Source organism: Triturus cristatus, chromosome 7 (genome assembly GCF_964204655.1).
Source record: "Triturus cristatus chromosome 7, aTriCri1.1, whole genome shotgun sequence".
Taxonomy (NCBI): Eukaryota; Metazoa; Chordata; class Amphibia; order Caudata; family Salamandridae; genus Triturus; species Triturus cristatus.
In genome coordinates, this window is record NC_140590.1 from 81494623 (window position 1) to 81510617 (window position 15995).

General features: G+C 46.2%; 1 protein-coding gene across 1 annotated transcript in view; it reads right to left on the reverse strand.

Annotated features, from left to right (window-relative positions):
• Nucleotides 1-15995, reverse strand: part of LOC146808873 (phospholipase A2 inhibitor and Ly6/PLAUR domain-containing protein-like) — a 93796-nt gene that overhangs the window by 44784 nt on the left and 33017 nt on the right. The window contains exon 3 of the mRNA XM_085614795.1: nucleotides 10327-10473. Coding sequence (XP_085470921.1) covers nucleotides 10327-10473 — 147 coding nt within the window. The remainder of the gene's footprint in view (nucleotides 1-10326; nucleotides 10474-15995) is intronic.

Consider the following 15995-nt stretch of genomic DNA (forward strand, 5'->3'; position numbering starts at 1 on the left):
TGGCTTTTGAGCAGCATTTGCATGTCTTTGAACAGAGCGGTTTGAGGGCGCCTGCTCCATGCATTGCCCCCTCCCCCTTGTTTTCTTTTGCTCCAGAATGTTTGTTCACCGATCCGAGATGTCTTTAAATTTAATTGTTACCGACTCCATTTTTAAAATAGTGCCGGCGGGACTCGAACACCCTTTCCTACGCCCAAAGTCGGCAGGTCTCTTAGTTGGGCCACATCTCTATACATGTATAAATGCAGCCAATCACAATATGGCCAACATTGACAGCCGATACAATCACGTCCTCTTTCCATGTCAATCATTTTGGTATTTGTATGACGTCTGAGGTTTAAACAACCGTCCTCTACATCGTGTTTACTCTCGTACATGCCTTCAGTTTCTTACACCTCCGACGGGCCTCAGACAGGCGTTTTTCCAAGGTGGATAGAACCAGATCAGTGATGTACTGCTCACTTAAAGAAGCATAATTACATTTTCCTTTTGGGTCTTGGTCTGCTTTTGGAAGTTAGCCTCTTCCTAGAAAGCATGAAGAAAGCCAGTTTGGTGCGTGTGTATTAAAGACTTTATTTGTGTATTGAAATTGCATATAATGTAGAATCCTTACATTGTATAGCAGCAACATAGAAACCAATGTGCTAAATATTTGACAGATATAGAGTGTATCGGAAAAGCAATATGAAACCTTTTTATACAACTGAAATCGGTTTTTGCATTACATTTCAGAAGCATAACCGTATTATACTGTCCTCCTGGACCTTGTATGAGCTTTGCAATCTGCTGAGTTTCGTATTTGACACATGAGGTAAGTCCAGCTCGTGTGGCTTTCTTTGTGCCTGCACATTATTTGACATTACAAACATGGCTTCCACATTTCCCACCATTCCGGCTTTGCTCTGTGCTTTTGTCCTTTTTAGGTCTCGGCTCGAAGGCTGCGCTTGCGCAGTCTCGATCCGAGATTCAATGACTTGGAGAAGAGAGGCTTGAACCCGCCCCTCTTCTCCCCTGTTCTCCATTGGCTGGCCTCTTGAATGCTGGCCAGCCATTGGAGAAGAGGTCCGTCATTCCGATTAGGCCCCGTCCTTTTCGGATCGGGGGGCGTGTTTTTTTCAGAAAGTCTAATTATCTCCTCCAGCCAATGGCAAGAGGAGATAAAAGCAAAACACGCCCCCGAATCCGAAACCGCCACTGCGTTTCTCCGAGGCATTTCTGCTCTGCCTCGGATAAAGGCAGTGGTGTGTTTGTTAGTAGGATGTCTCCTTTCCTATGTGATTTTTTTGGGGGGGGCTTGGTGTGTGCACGATTGTGGCTCCGTGTTTGTGCACGTAGACCATGCTGCCTCCCACTTGTCCATGCTGCTGTCCTGTTGGTGACTTGCCTTTGTTACCTGCGCTATAGATGTCTGCTTTACTTGCTGTGTGACCTTCTCGTATCTCTTCGCTGTCTATTGTTTCCGTTCTTCCTCCTGTGTAATTGTCGCATGTCTCTGCCCTTTGCGCTCTATGACTCTCTCTCTGTCACTAGGTCTCTGTGTTATTACTGCCTCTTTACTCTGTTCTCTCTGCAGTGCGGCTGTCTCTTGTCTACGCACTCCTTACTAGATGCCTTTATCTCGTCTCTGTCTTGTCTTCTCTGTGCTGCGTGGCTGTCTCTGCACGCCCTGCCTTCATCTCTCCCTCGGGTCTCCGGGACATCAGCAGCTCAGCTCCGCCTCTCCCTTCTCTGCACGAACTCTTGGATTCATATTTTATTGGTGTTTTTCCAACTATTAAGGAAAAAAAATCACCCTGGTGTGCTGCGGCCAGTGATGGAGCCGTCCCAGGGCCCCTCCTTCCCCGCCCTCCTCAAGCACAGCGCTGTTATAAAGGAGAAAGAGCTTCCCGTCACTTCACCTCACACTGCAGCCTCGGCTCCAGCCAAGCACACACGCACGGCTGTGTCCAGAACTTTGGGCTTCTCGCAAGTGGTGCCCAAGGCCGGCTTTCGTGGCAATCTCTGTAACCTCAGAGTGCCCCACGCGGGACATCCGGCTGCCCCTCAGAGTCCGGTGAAGTACAGGACCCACCCTCTGAGGAGGTCAAGGAAGGACACCGTCCGACCCACCCTTCGTGGTGCAGATCCGAGAAGGACTGGCTCAGCTACTTAACATAAATAACTGGGAAGAACTACATGCTGGCCCTGGTCCCTGAGCCTACTGCCACGTTGGATCCCGGCATTGAACTGGGCTGCATCTCCTGCTGATTTCGGGGAGGGCTGGACCCGTCCCCTGCTTCCCTCCTGGTGTCTCCGAAATTCCAGGCCTGTAGGTCTGATACTTGCTGTCCATCAAGACTCATCTAACCCATTTCTTCTCTTAACAAGCATTTACAATGCAATGGTCTCGGCATTGGTAAAGTTAGAGCTATTGGCATTGCTCATGACATTATTTTTGTTTATGTTTTTTGTTTTTAAAACATTTAAAGAAACGGCATTGTCATGAGCAATGCCAATAGCTCTAACTTTAACAATGCCGAGACCGTTGCATTGTAAATGCTTGTTGAATGGGCCGTCGGCGCACTGGTGAAAGATCAGTGCTTCTCCAAGAGATTTGATTGCAACACATGTTTTATTTGCAGGCTGTACTTCAAAGACATGACTGGTGTTAATGCATGTCTGCATTATTCTGTCGTAGATAATGTCGGACTCTTCGCGTGTGTAAGAGGATGATTGCTATCGCCTTTGATGTACCATGGTAATCAGAAGCATGACATATTAGTGAATAAGCAAGTCCAAAACGTACGCACTTTGGGGCATATTATCAAGAAACAGCGTTAAAATTATCCCCGCTTTAGCGGCAGAAAACTGCTGCTAAAGCGGCGATAATGGGCTTGATAATATGCCCTTGAGAATTCCCATAGAAGCCCATGTTCTGGTGTCCACATGGGCTTCTATGGGACTTCTCTGTGGCACATTATCAAGCCCATTATCGCCGCTTTAGCTGCAGTTTTCTGCCGCTAAAGCGGCGATAGTTTTAACGCTGTGCTTGATAATATGCCCCTTTATTCACAAACTCGGAGTGCTGGAAGCCCTCATCGCAACATATTGACTTTTGCTTTGTTTTAAGGGTCAGAGTGGTTAAGTGTCTTGGGTCAGCAGGCACCACAAAAAAATAATCTCTTCCTTTTAGCGGCCAGTTGAAATTCTCTGAAGACAAGCCCATTCCACTTAACTAACTGCAATAGGAGTACCATAGCTTAACATAGGTCACGGCACCCTCACACCTTAACTTAAAATGTGTTTTAGGGAAAGAAACTCAAATGTAAAATAATTTGGTCTCTTTTGGGAGTCGCATCTTAAAGTATTCCTCTTAAATTGTGGCTTATCTTCTACGACCCCACCTACTGACCCAACGACGTGCGCTTTGCCACTTGCATGTATTTTTCTGATGATTGTGTCTTGTGCGGCAAGAGTAGTTGTTGGGGGGGGGGGGAGAGCTTTTGTTCAGCGTTGGTGGAAGCCGTGTTTGATCTGCCCTCTGTCGCCTTCAGTAAGGTGTCTGGGGGCATATCAACAAGGGCTTTATCTCTGCTTTTTTGGCTTTAAAAGCCAAAAAAGCAGAGATAAAACTAGCACCCTATCAACAACAGGGTGCTAACACGCAAATTTGCATGTTAGCACCCTTTTACTCTACGCTTCCCCTTGCATCTCTAATGAGATGCAAAGGGGGCGTTCCAGAGTAAAATAATAGGAGAAATGTCGCTAGGCGACATTTCTCCTATTATCAAGAATGTCGCTAACCCTGTTAGAGACAAAAAAAGCAGCGCTAACCGCGTTTAACGCTGCTTTTTTACGTCTGCTAATTTTCAGACTTAGCCATGATATCCTATGGAAGGAGGATATCATGGCTAAGTTTGCCTGTCCCTATCAACAAGGTAACGTGTGATTATCGCTGGGTTTCCAGCGATAATCTCACGTTAGCCTGTTAGCGTGTAGATTTTTATCGCTATTGAGATAAGCGTTGCTAATAGCACGCTATTTCAGCGATAAAAATTCACGCTAGCCGGCGATAATTATCCTCACGCTAAGAGCGCTGAGCGATAATTATGGCCGGCTGTTGTTGATAATATGCCCCTTAGTGCTTTTGTCTCATGAGGAGGACACCACTGGCACATGTTTGCAGAGCCCTGAAGACAGCGCTGGCGCTACTTCACAAGTAAGCACTATTTTGATTAGGAAGTTCTGGAGTGTATGAAACGTGATGAGCAAACTGTCGGTGCTGGTCATGAGATTGAGAATTAGCTCAGTTATGTGGCACGTGCCGCTCCTACTTTGTAGTCAAGTTTCTGAAGGAAATAGCCTGACCTTAGAAACGTGGCTATTTGTGTAACACTTCTCCACAGATTCATTGCCAGACGTTTTCTCCACATCCTGTTACTTTTTGCAAGTGAGCATTGTGTGTTGTCGCAGATGACACATTATGATCTGCCTCCTAGGCCTGGATTTTGCTTCTTAGGATTCTATTGGACTCATTTAAGCTTTTCAGTGGTAATTGTAGGTAAGCAGTCAAGGCTTCCTCACAGGTGTTGGTGAGAACATTGGTACCAGATAAAATCTAATGTTTAATAATTAATTACTACAATCAATAAATGTTGAAATGAATATCTACTGTGAAAAAATAAACGTCGTTAGAACACGTGGCTCACAGGTTTTAACTCCAGACGTTTTTCCATAGCATAAAGTTATTTAGCAAAAGTGGGAGCCACGGCGGGCTTTGCAAGGTCTGAGAAACACTTTGCCCCACAATCTATGCATAGCATTTCACTTCTTCATCAAAATCGATTGGGCAGTGTTGCAACCAGATACAACACTGTTGCCTAAATGTAGCACAAAATGTTCCTAGACGTAAGCAGAGGGTTAGACAAGTCTGTGAATGTGTCACTGGGCGAAATACAGTTTGTTGGAAATCTACAGTGATCTATTGGGGTTGTGGATGGGGTTTGCGTAAGCAGCTGTCTTTTCAAATAAACAGCACTTGTGGGTCTGAAAGCTTTCTTTCATCGTTAATAGTCTTATTTCTGTAACTTGTATGTTTTTCTTCTGCTTATTGATCCATCAAAGTCTCCAGTGAGCTGCCTTTATAGGTTAGGACTACTAAAACGCAAAAGAGGGTGGTATTTTGACACATTTTGGTCAAAGGTCTTTTCTGGTAGCCAGCTGTGTTTTCGATATCTGGTACCTCTCGGTCAGAAGCTCCAGATAGTCAAACAAGTGCATATCCTTAAATCCACTAGTTAGGATTTGGCTTTTCTGGGCCACTGTGGGCCTTGGGGTACTTTGAGTGCTTGGAACATTGGGACCCAGGACTGCTGCATAGATTTGGATTTTGAGATTTTATTCCACAAGAAAGCTCCTCTTTCTCCTTCACCACTCCATAGAGGGGGATTTCACAGTTAATTGTCATGGCAGGTCTTTACCTGAATCCGTGAAGCTTTAGGCACTGGCTACGACTATCAAAGATGAGGCTGCATGTACTCCGTACTGAGTAGATCTTATGACCGAAAGCTAAACCTCCAAAGGATCCTTTAACTCAGAGTTTACTTTGTTGAGCAGTAGAGGCCTAGGTCGTGGGATGGTGTGTGATGTTTGCGATAAGTTATGCTGTAACATAACTGCAGCCACAATAAAGATAGAGGGCCCAATTCACAGAACTAATTTAGGACAAAATCCTAAACTTACTACCATTTTGGTATTCACAGAAGGCACTTACTCATTTTGGTATTCACAGAAGTTAGGAGTCCTAACTTTAGGACTCCTAGATGCCTTCTGTGAATCCCGAAAGCCTTAAAATTAGGATTTTTCTCAGTTTAGTAGTAGTAAAGTTAGGAGTCTTAAAGTTAGGACTCCTAACTTCTGTGAATACCGAAATGAGTAAGTGCCTTCTGTGAATACCAAAATTAGTAAGTGCCTTCTGTGAGTGTGAATACGAAAATGGTAGTAACTTTAGGATTTTGTTTTAAGTTAGTTCTGTGAATCGGGCCCTGTATGTCCAGGTAACATATTAAAATCAATACAGTAAAAAAAAAAGCATGAAAAATGAAAATCTCCACAGAATTTGTAGCACCCAAACCTCCTGTTAACAATCACTGTACTATTCACAAACTTCTGTCACAACAAATATAGATTGCAGCTATCTCAGAAGAAACAATGAGCGCGTGCAAACCCACGGAGCTGGAGCCTCATGGAGACCTCTGTAACTGTCTAGAGTGGTGAAGTAATTCCACGTAGGAGTTTAGGGAGATGCAGCTGAAGGCCCTTTCAGAGATACTAAGTTTTGAAGTGCCACGGGTGTGTGACTACAATCCTCTAGTTATAACCCTTAACTCTTAACGATGATTTCGGTGAAACAAGCCTTTTCTAATTCTGTGAAATCACGTAAATATAACACTTAGATTGAATTTAACAAAAGGTCACTATAGTTCTCTTCTCTATGATCTCTGTAGAGTTTTGATGGATTCCCCCCGCTGCTGTTAAGGTGTGCCCCCAGTGGGGCAATGAAAGGACACATTGGAGTCAGGACCTGGCTTGTTCTTAGGCATCCGGGACGCTGAAACTCTGCACAACTGTTAACCACCGACAACAGTCTCAATGCCACTGCACTCTACTCCAATGCACTCTACACTACTGTACTCAAAACCAGTGGCACTTTACTCTTCTCCATTCTACTCTATGCCACTGCGCTCTACCCTGCACCACTGTACTCTACCCTGCACCACTCCACTATACTCTGAAGCAATCTCACACACACTTATCTCTTTGTTTCTCTCTCTGTCTCTCACACACACACATACTCTCTTTGTAATCTTCATTCGGTACAAACTGCACTCCCAGGTTATTTCTCTCTTTTCTTTTCACATACACATGCATATTTCTCTCTCTCTTTCCTCCTGTCTCTTTCTCTAAAACACAAGTACCCTGTCTCTATCAACAAGCCTATTGTTCATTTCCAATGCTCAGAACAGCAATTTCAAACATTTTATATTCTTTTTACACAAACCGCATGCTCTCTTCCTCTCTAAAGTACAAACTGCCTTCACCTATTATCTATTTAAAATGACTGGCTCTTTCTCAGGTGCTCAACACACATGCATTTAAGAACCACTTTCTTTTCCAGGGGTACTTACTTCCAGGTTTTCTCACAACCTCTCAACAACACAAACTTGATAGATCTAGCTACACTTTCCTTATGTTAACTCTTACTTTACTTTACCGATTTATACTTTCTTTAAGTACCACTTAGTACCATAATGCTTGACCAATAAACAACATACCACATAATTAATTACACTACACAAATATAATCCACACCACACACAAATGCACAACTAACAAATACAAAATTAACATATTTCCACTACACCACACGTACATACACTACACTAAAAACAAAAACACATACGTATAAAACATTACCGTTTACAATGTCAACAGCTCTAACTCTAAAAAATGCGAGACCTATTGCATTGAAAATGCTTGTTTTTTAGCTGTAGGCAGTGGTCTGTGGGTCCACTGCCTGCTCTTAAACAATATTTTGTTGAACGTTCTCAAAGGGGAAGAGGTCCCATGGGGATCCCCTCCTATTTGCGAATGGTTAGCACCTCCTTTGGGGTGTTTATAAAAAATAAATTTTTTGCGACCGTAATTTGGTCACAAAACATTCACACATAGCACTGCAATTCGGTATTTGGAAGGAGTGTCCTAAACACGATACTTTCAAATACTGAATCGCTGAGCCAAATTGCAATTCCCTTACAAGTTACTGAACCACAATTTGAGATTTGCACATTGATAAATGCTTTTTTTGCAGTCGCCAATGGGCAGAGGAGTAGCTTGACCTTAGTCCCTGCGTTTGCCGCCCCGCGGCACCCACATTTAGGAGCGGGGTGCTAACGAACGCTCTGAACCCCCCCACACCTCCCCTCTTGCTACGCCACTGAAAATGGGCTGATTCTGCAAAACGGCCCGTATACAACCCCAAAAAAGTTATGTACATATGGCTCTAAATCTCCTGCACTATTTGTAACAGTCAATTCATGGATACAGTGTTCACCTGTTCTGTTAATGTCAAAGTGGTGGTCTATACTGTACTGCCTGTGTCCCCGGCCTGCTTATCAAATGGATAGGCCTAGGTGAAATTTAATTTACACCAGTGTAAACTAGCATAATTTCCGGCATTTTGGATTACAAATGTTACTCCAAATGCCTGAGATTAAGCCACGTTACGTGACTGAAATTTAGGATGGGTAATAACCATATTGCTGGTGCACTGCAACAACGTGGACAAAGATCATGGGGTGATTCTTGTTCACATCACATGGAAGTTTGCTTTTTTGAAGTGCAAAATACAAAATAGACGTGAGGATGCACACTGTGTTATAAACGTAGTGCACAAAGGTGGTTCATCATTTTTTGTAATTTTGGATAATTTTCCAGGAATAACTCATAATTCCTACAAAGGAAATTATGCAAATGGCGCCCAGGCTTCCAGATGGCCTGCTTGCAACTGTGTTCCATGCACTGACAATGCCTGTGGACCCATCAATCAATCAGTCTTTTGTAAAGCACACTACATACCCGCGAGGGTCTCAAGGTGCTGGGGGGAGGGGAGGCCGCTACTGATCGAACAGCCAGGTCTTGAGTGTTCTCCTGAAGGTCAGCAGGTCTTGGGTCTGTTGTAGGCTCAGTGGGAGGGCGTTCCATGTTTTGGCAGCGAGGTGGGAGAAGGATCTCCCGCCGGTGGTAGTTCTTTGGATGCGTGGGACGGTGGCTAGTGAGAGGTCGGCGGAGCGTAGCTGGAGGTTGGGGATGTAGGAGAGACGTCTGTTGAGGTAGGCAGGGCCGGTCTTGTGGAGTGCCTTGTGTGCGTGGACGAGGAGCTTGAAGGATATCCTCTCGTTGACGGGGAGCCAGTGCAGGTTTCTCAGGTGGGGGCTGATGTGGCTGTGGCATGGTATGCCAAGGATCAGTCGTGCCAAGGCGTTTTTGGATGCGTTGTAGTCGTTTGATGAGCTTGGTCAGGGCTCTCGCGTAGAGGGCGTTTCCGTAGTCGAGTCTGCTGCTGATCAGGGCCTGGGTGACTGTCTTTCTTGTATCTGTTGGGATCCATCTGTAGATCTTGCGGAGCATGCGGACTCTACATGTGCTCTCCTGGTTTGGGACCGGAGTATTGTTCTCAGAATAATGTCTGACACTATGTTCTTTTCTGAATATCATTTACAAAATGTTGGAAGTTTGTAGCTAATATTAGGAACTCTACACCTAGTGGTACAATGTCTTTATGATCAATGTTTAAGACCGTTATTATTTTGGTGCCCGGGCCTATTTTTTGTCTCAGTCCCAATCTGGGTGGAACACGCTTAGGGGCTGATTCCGATGTCGGACGGACTCAGGTCCGTCTGACATCGGGCAGGAGCCGTAACCAACCGACCTGCTGTAGTTGGTTACGGCCCTGCTAGTATGATGCTGCCGAACAGGGTTCCGTCGCATTTGTATACCTCACAATGCAGGCATGCATTCCGAGCGGAATGCATGCCTGCAGTGCGAATAGCAGGGGTGCAGTTCATCCCTGAACCCTGTGGCCGGCACTCCAAGGTGTCTGCCACCGGGTGCAGGGATCTACAGAGGGGCACCATAGGTGCCCCCAGGCCACCATTCGGTAGCCTCACACCCATGGGGGCCCCACTGGAGGCCCTCAAAGACAGTTTCCGACTACCTTTTCGTGCCGGGAAGACCGGCACGAAAAGGCAGTGAAAAGCTGCCATCGTACTCCCTCGGTCGCAAAGAGGCGGCCGGGGGAGTACTGAGGGATTTCCGGACGGCGGACAGGCTCTCTGAGCCTGTCGTCCGCAATCCGGAAATCCGAGTCGGCTTCCTTTCCGACCGAGCCCATTAGAATGGCTCGGTCAGAAAGGAATCCAGCCGACACATTCCGATTCCGACCAAAATCAGAATCGGCCCCTAAGTCGGTGCTGAGGTATGATAATGAAGTTGCGGATCAGTTACATGAATCTGTGCCCCCTGCGGAAATAATGGCTAAGGTGCCGTTTAAACCCTGGTCACTGATTGGTTAGTTTGGCGCAGGGGAGACGTCTTCTCAGCCAGATTAGACCTCCCATGTATGATGCAGAGGAGGGTCAACTGATTCATTGACAATATTGAGAGAGATGAGCTGTTAATCTGATACTGAGAACACAAGTGGTGTCACCTGCAGCCTCATGGCACATAGAAGGCAATATATTCCTACCTGGTCTGGCTTACATCACACATGCATAAAGACTCACGTACATATTGGCTGCGTGGGAGTGCAGTCATCAGACGTGCAGCAGGTTGAGCTTAATTTTATAGTTATCTTCGGGTTAGTCAGGCTGGCCACCTTGTTGCAGTCTTTGGAGGTTCCACACGTTCGTACAAAAACATTAGTGTGTGAGACATCTAGAGGGAAAAGAATTAGAGTCATAAAGTATGTTTCAAAAACAATTCAGTAAAAGGGAGCATTAATTTAGCCTTATAGCCCGCTGCAAAGGGCTATACCAGTTGTTAATGGCCCTGAACTCAAGTTATAGGTCCAAGCCACAGGTGAGAGCCTATAACGAGGGTGTGGACCTTTTACAACTGGAGAATGGCTATGAGGCTATTAGAACATTCCAACCACTAAGGGTAGAATGTTCTAAGAAAACCACACATTGGAATATTGGACGGCTTATACATGTCATTATAAGCCCGGAGCAACTCTATTGTCTTCGCAGGAGCTCTCAACATTCCATTCTATCTAAAGACATATTAAAATGCACCAGAGGTCGCTTTCCATTGAGATGGCCTGGCCTCAACCCCCACTGTTCTCTTTCAGTCGGATTTGTGGCCCACTCCCAGGCTAGCCCGGACGGTACTTGTCGCTGGGAGCTAAAACTACTCTATTTCCTTGAAAGGGACCTGACCTGTTCCTCGGCTTCTATGAAGTGTTTACTCCTTGAATTACAGAACAAAGCAAACTCTAAAGAGATGAGGCAATAACTTGTGACTATTGACAGCATGGGTACCGGGCACAGGCCAAGGTCTAGGGGCTACTGACAGCATGGGTACCAGGCGCAGGCCAAAGTCTTGGGGCGATTGACAGCGTGGGCACTAGCCACAGACAGAGGTCTTGGGGCTATTGATATCATGGGAACCAGGCACAGGTCTAGGGGCTATTGACAGCATGAGCACCTGCCACAGGCCAAGGTCTTGGGGTTATTGACAACATGGGTACTAGGGGAAAGGAATTAGCCTAACGGCTATGGCGGTCAACCTCAAATCTGGGGAACCGGGTTCGAGTCTCGGCAAGGACGTGCAACATCCTGTGATTCTGGGCAAATCACTTAATTACCCCGTGCCTAACAAATATGAAGGTGTCCTCATGTAATGCAACTGGTGCTCGTGTAAAGCGCTCTGATACCCGATACTTTCGGGTCAAGTTCATGCTATATAAAACTCCGTAAAACAAAAAAAAGCACAGGCAAGGTCTTAGGGCTATTGACTGCATAGGCACTAGGCATGGGCAGAGGTCTTGGGGCTATTGACTGCCTGGGTACCAGGCAAAGGTCTAGGGGTTATTGACAGCGTGGGTATCAGGCACAGGCCAAGGTCTTGGGGCTGTTGACTGCATAGGCACTCGGCATGGGTAGAGGTCTTGGGGCTATTGACAACATGGGTACCATTCACAGGCCAAGGTCTTGGAGCTATTGACAGCATGGGTATCACTCACAGGTCAAGGGGATATTGATAGCATGGGTACCTTGCAAAGGCCAAGGTCTTGGAGCTATTGATAGCATGGGTACCAGGTAGAGGCAAAAGTATTGGAGCTATTGACAGCATGGTTACCAGGCACAGGCAAAGGTCTTGGGGCTATTGACAGCATGGATACCAGGCACAGGCTAAGGTCTTGGGCTATTAACAGCATGGGTGCCACACACAGGCCAAGGTGTTGAGGCTATTGACAGCATGGGTACCAGGCACAGGCCAAGGTTTTGATACTATTGACAGCATGGGTATCACTCACAGGCCAAGGTCTTGGGGATATTGATAGCATGGGTACCTCACAAAGGCCAAAGTCTTGGCGCTATTGATAGCATGGGTACCAGGTAGAGGCACAGGTATTAGAGCTATTGACAGCATGGGTACCAGGCACAGGCAAAGGTTTTGGGGCTGGCAGCATTGATACCAAGCACAGGCCAAGTTCTTGGGGCTATTGACAGCATGGGTGCTACACACAGGCCAAGGTGTTGAGGCTATTGACAGCATGGGTACCAGGCACAGGCCAAGGTTTTGATACTATTGACAGCATGGATATCACTCACAGGCCAAGGTCTTGGGGATATTGATAGCATGGGTACCTCGCAAAGGCCAAAGTCTTGGAGCTATTGATAGCATGGGTACCAGGTAGAGGCAAAGGTATTAGAGCTATTGACAGCATGGGTACCAGGCACAGGCAAAGGTTTTGGGGCTGGCAGCATGGATACCAGGCACAGGCCAAGTTCTTGGGGCTATTGACAGCATGGGTGCCACACACAGGCCAATGTGTTGGGGCTATTGACAGCATGGGAATCACTCACAGGCCAAGGTCTTGGGGATATTAATAGCATGCGTACCTCGCAAAGGCCAAGGTCTTGGAGCTATTGATAGCATGGGTACCAGGCACAGGCCAAGGTCTAGGGGCTATTGACAGCATGGGTACCAGGCACAGGCCAAGGTCTAGGGCCTATTGACAAAATGGGTACTGGGCACAGGCAAAGGAGTTGGGGCTATTGACAGCTAGGGTACCAGGCACAGGCAAAGATCTTGGGACTATTGATAACATGGGTACCAGGCTCAGGCCAAGGTATTGGGGCTATTGCCAGCATGGGTACCAGGCAAAGGTCTAGGGGCTATTGACAGCATGGGTACCAGGCATAGGCCAATGTCTTGGGGCTACTAACAGTATAGGTACCAGGTACAGGCCAAGGTCTTGGAGCTATTGACGGCATGGTTACCAGGCATAGGCCAAGGTCTAGGAGCTATTGACAGCATGGGTACGAGTCAGAGGCAAAGGTCTTCGAGCTACTAACAGTATAGGTACCAGGTCACAGGCCAAGGTTTTGGAGATATTGACGGCATGGTTACCAGGCACACGCCAAAGTCTTGGGGCTATTGACAGCATGGGCATCAGGCACAGGCAAAGGAGTTGGAGCTTTTAACAGCATGGGTACTAGGCACAGGCAAATGTCTAGGGGCTATAGACAGCATGGGTACCAGGTACAGGCAAAGGACTTGGGGCTATATAAAATGTGGGTACCATGCGCAGGCCAAGGTCTTAGGGCTATTGACAGCATGGATACCAGGCACAGGCCAGGATCTTGGGGCTATTGACAACATGGGTACCAGGCAGAGGCAAAGGTCTTAGGGCTATTGACAGCATGGGTACAAGCACAGGCCAAGGTTTAGGGGCTATTGATAGGATGGGTACCAGGCACAGGCCAATATCTTGGGGCTATTGACAGCATCAGCACTAGGCATGGGCAGAGGTCTTGGTGACATTGGCTGCATGGGTACCAGAAACAGGCAAAGGTCTAGGGGCTATTGACAGCATGGTTACCTGGTACAGGCAACGATCTAGGGGCTATTGACAGAATAGTAACCAGGCCAAGGTCTTGGGGATATTGACAGTATGGGTACCAGGTACACTCAAAGGTCTTGGGGCTATTCATAGCATGGGTACCAGGCATAGGCCAAGGCCTTGGGTTATTGAAAGCATGGGTACCAGAAACAGGCCAAGATCTTGGGGTTATTAAAAGCATGGGTACCAGGCACAGGCATAGGACTTGGAGCTATTTACAACATGGGTACCAGGCAGATGCAAATGTTTTGGAGCTATTGACCGCATGGGTGCCAAGCAGAGGCAAAGGTATTGGGGATATTGACAGCATGGGTACCAGGCACAGGCCAAGGTCTAGGGCTATTGATAGCACGGGTACCAGGCACAGGCCAAGATCCTTGGGCTATTAACAGCATGGGTACCAGGCACAGGCCAAGGTCTTGGGCTATTGACAGCAGAAAGAACCTATATTACCACAAAGCAATCAAAATTTGTTAAAAGAGTCCTCACTCACCAACCTAGTTGGTGACATGCTTCATCATTGGACTCCCACCAGGGAGGTCTAGCACCTCCCCGGTGTGCTACAACGCCTGATTACAGCGGAGCGGGTGATTGATGTGTCAAGTGTGATAGTGCAGGTGATGTGCAAGGTGAGTGTAAAAAATGTCAGGTTACAACCAAAAACCTTTATTGTGGCAAACCTGGCATTAGTTAAAAAGGGTATATTAACTAAATACCAAATTTTTGGTTAGTTAACCCTAATAGTGAGGGGAATAAAATCTGGTCAACATGTTTCTGCCATAGATAGTTGTTTCACCAGGCATTCGTCAGGACCGTGCTGCCCCGGTGGTATGCACACGCTAAGGTGCACCCAACCGTTGGCAGCGTTGTTACTTAAAAACTCACGGTTCTTGTTACCGGAGGATCTTCAGCATTTCTGAAGAGAAGGAGGTGTCTGTGAAAATAAACAGAGACAGCATACAACGTAAAAAGAGCATTGCTTCGTGGATTTAGGAAGGATTTACATGTTTTCATTCGCAAGGAAACCCCTTTCATTTAGTAAAACCTTATTTGGTACACACGGAATTTCATTGAGAAATAATCAGGAACTACTGTTGTGTGCAGAAAAGCTATCAATCTTTAACAGTGTGCGTTACATTCGTTCCATTTCTGAACGGAATTCGCAACTATTACACTTTCTCTTATTCAGAAATGTATTTATTGGCCAGAAAGGCCGGTTTCTCATAAACAAAGAACTCCAATATAGCCGAACCTCTCAGTGCACCAGTGGGAATCAACAGAGGACAAACAAGTTCTTCTAAGGCTTTGTCATAATCATGTCTTAGATCAGCACTCATTCACACAAAAGACTTACTAATGGCTAAAATCAGCCTCACACCATGGACCCAGGGAGGGGGATGCGCGCTTGTAGTCACACACTGCAAGAGACAATGATCAAAACGTTACCATCCGGTAACATGCGAAGGTTTTTGGGGTAGATTGTGCAATTGCAAGAGACCACCTACTTCATCAAAGCGCCGCACCCACCGGAACACCTAGCGTTCCCTCCAATTTGGATCCCGCAGGTATCGCAACTGGTCAAGGTGAAAGTTTAAATACCCCCGACATCCAATCAGTGAAAAACACAGAGCGGGTATTGCTCGTTTTCCAAAGGCAGAAGCCTCTCAATGCGTGTTACGTCATGGTACGTCTTCCTCACCAATCAGGGAAAAGGGGGCTGAGACAGTCGCTAAAAGACTAGAGCGTGAAGCAATTCAGCCATCAACACGAACCAATCGAACAGAATACAAAAGGGTGTCGCCACAACACAGCGCTACACCCCGTGAGTGTAAACAAACCCAAATGCCATAATTCTTCATTGGGAATTTGAAGAAAAATAATAGATCTTGAATAAAGAAAAAAGAAAGAAGGTCGGGTTGGGGGAACCTCTCTTTTTTAATTCAAAGCGTTTTTTTGTAAAATCAAGAACTTTATTAAATGGCACTCGTGGACATTCCGGGTAAAGTTTCATAGCGTAATAACCCCTTTTGTCTCTTGGGGTGACCATAATAGTCTACCAAAGTCAGATTTAGAGATTCAGTGCTGCATTACACTATTCCAGGGAATATTATCGTTAAGGCCTGATGTATGAGTGGCCAGACGATAAACCCATCGTTGTTCTTTCTCAAATAGTCTCTGAGTTATGTTATTCCCACCTTGTAGATGTTCAATGATGGTCCACATTAAGTCATCAATTGTGTGGTTAAAACAGAGAAAATGTTCAGTGAGTTTGGTAGTATTGCGCTTGCACCGTATATTGCTCCGGTGTTCACACATACGTTGCTTG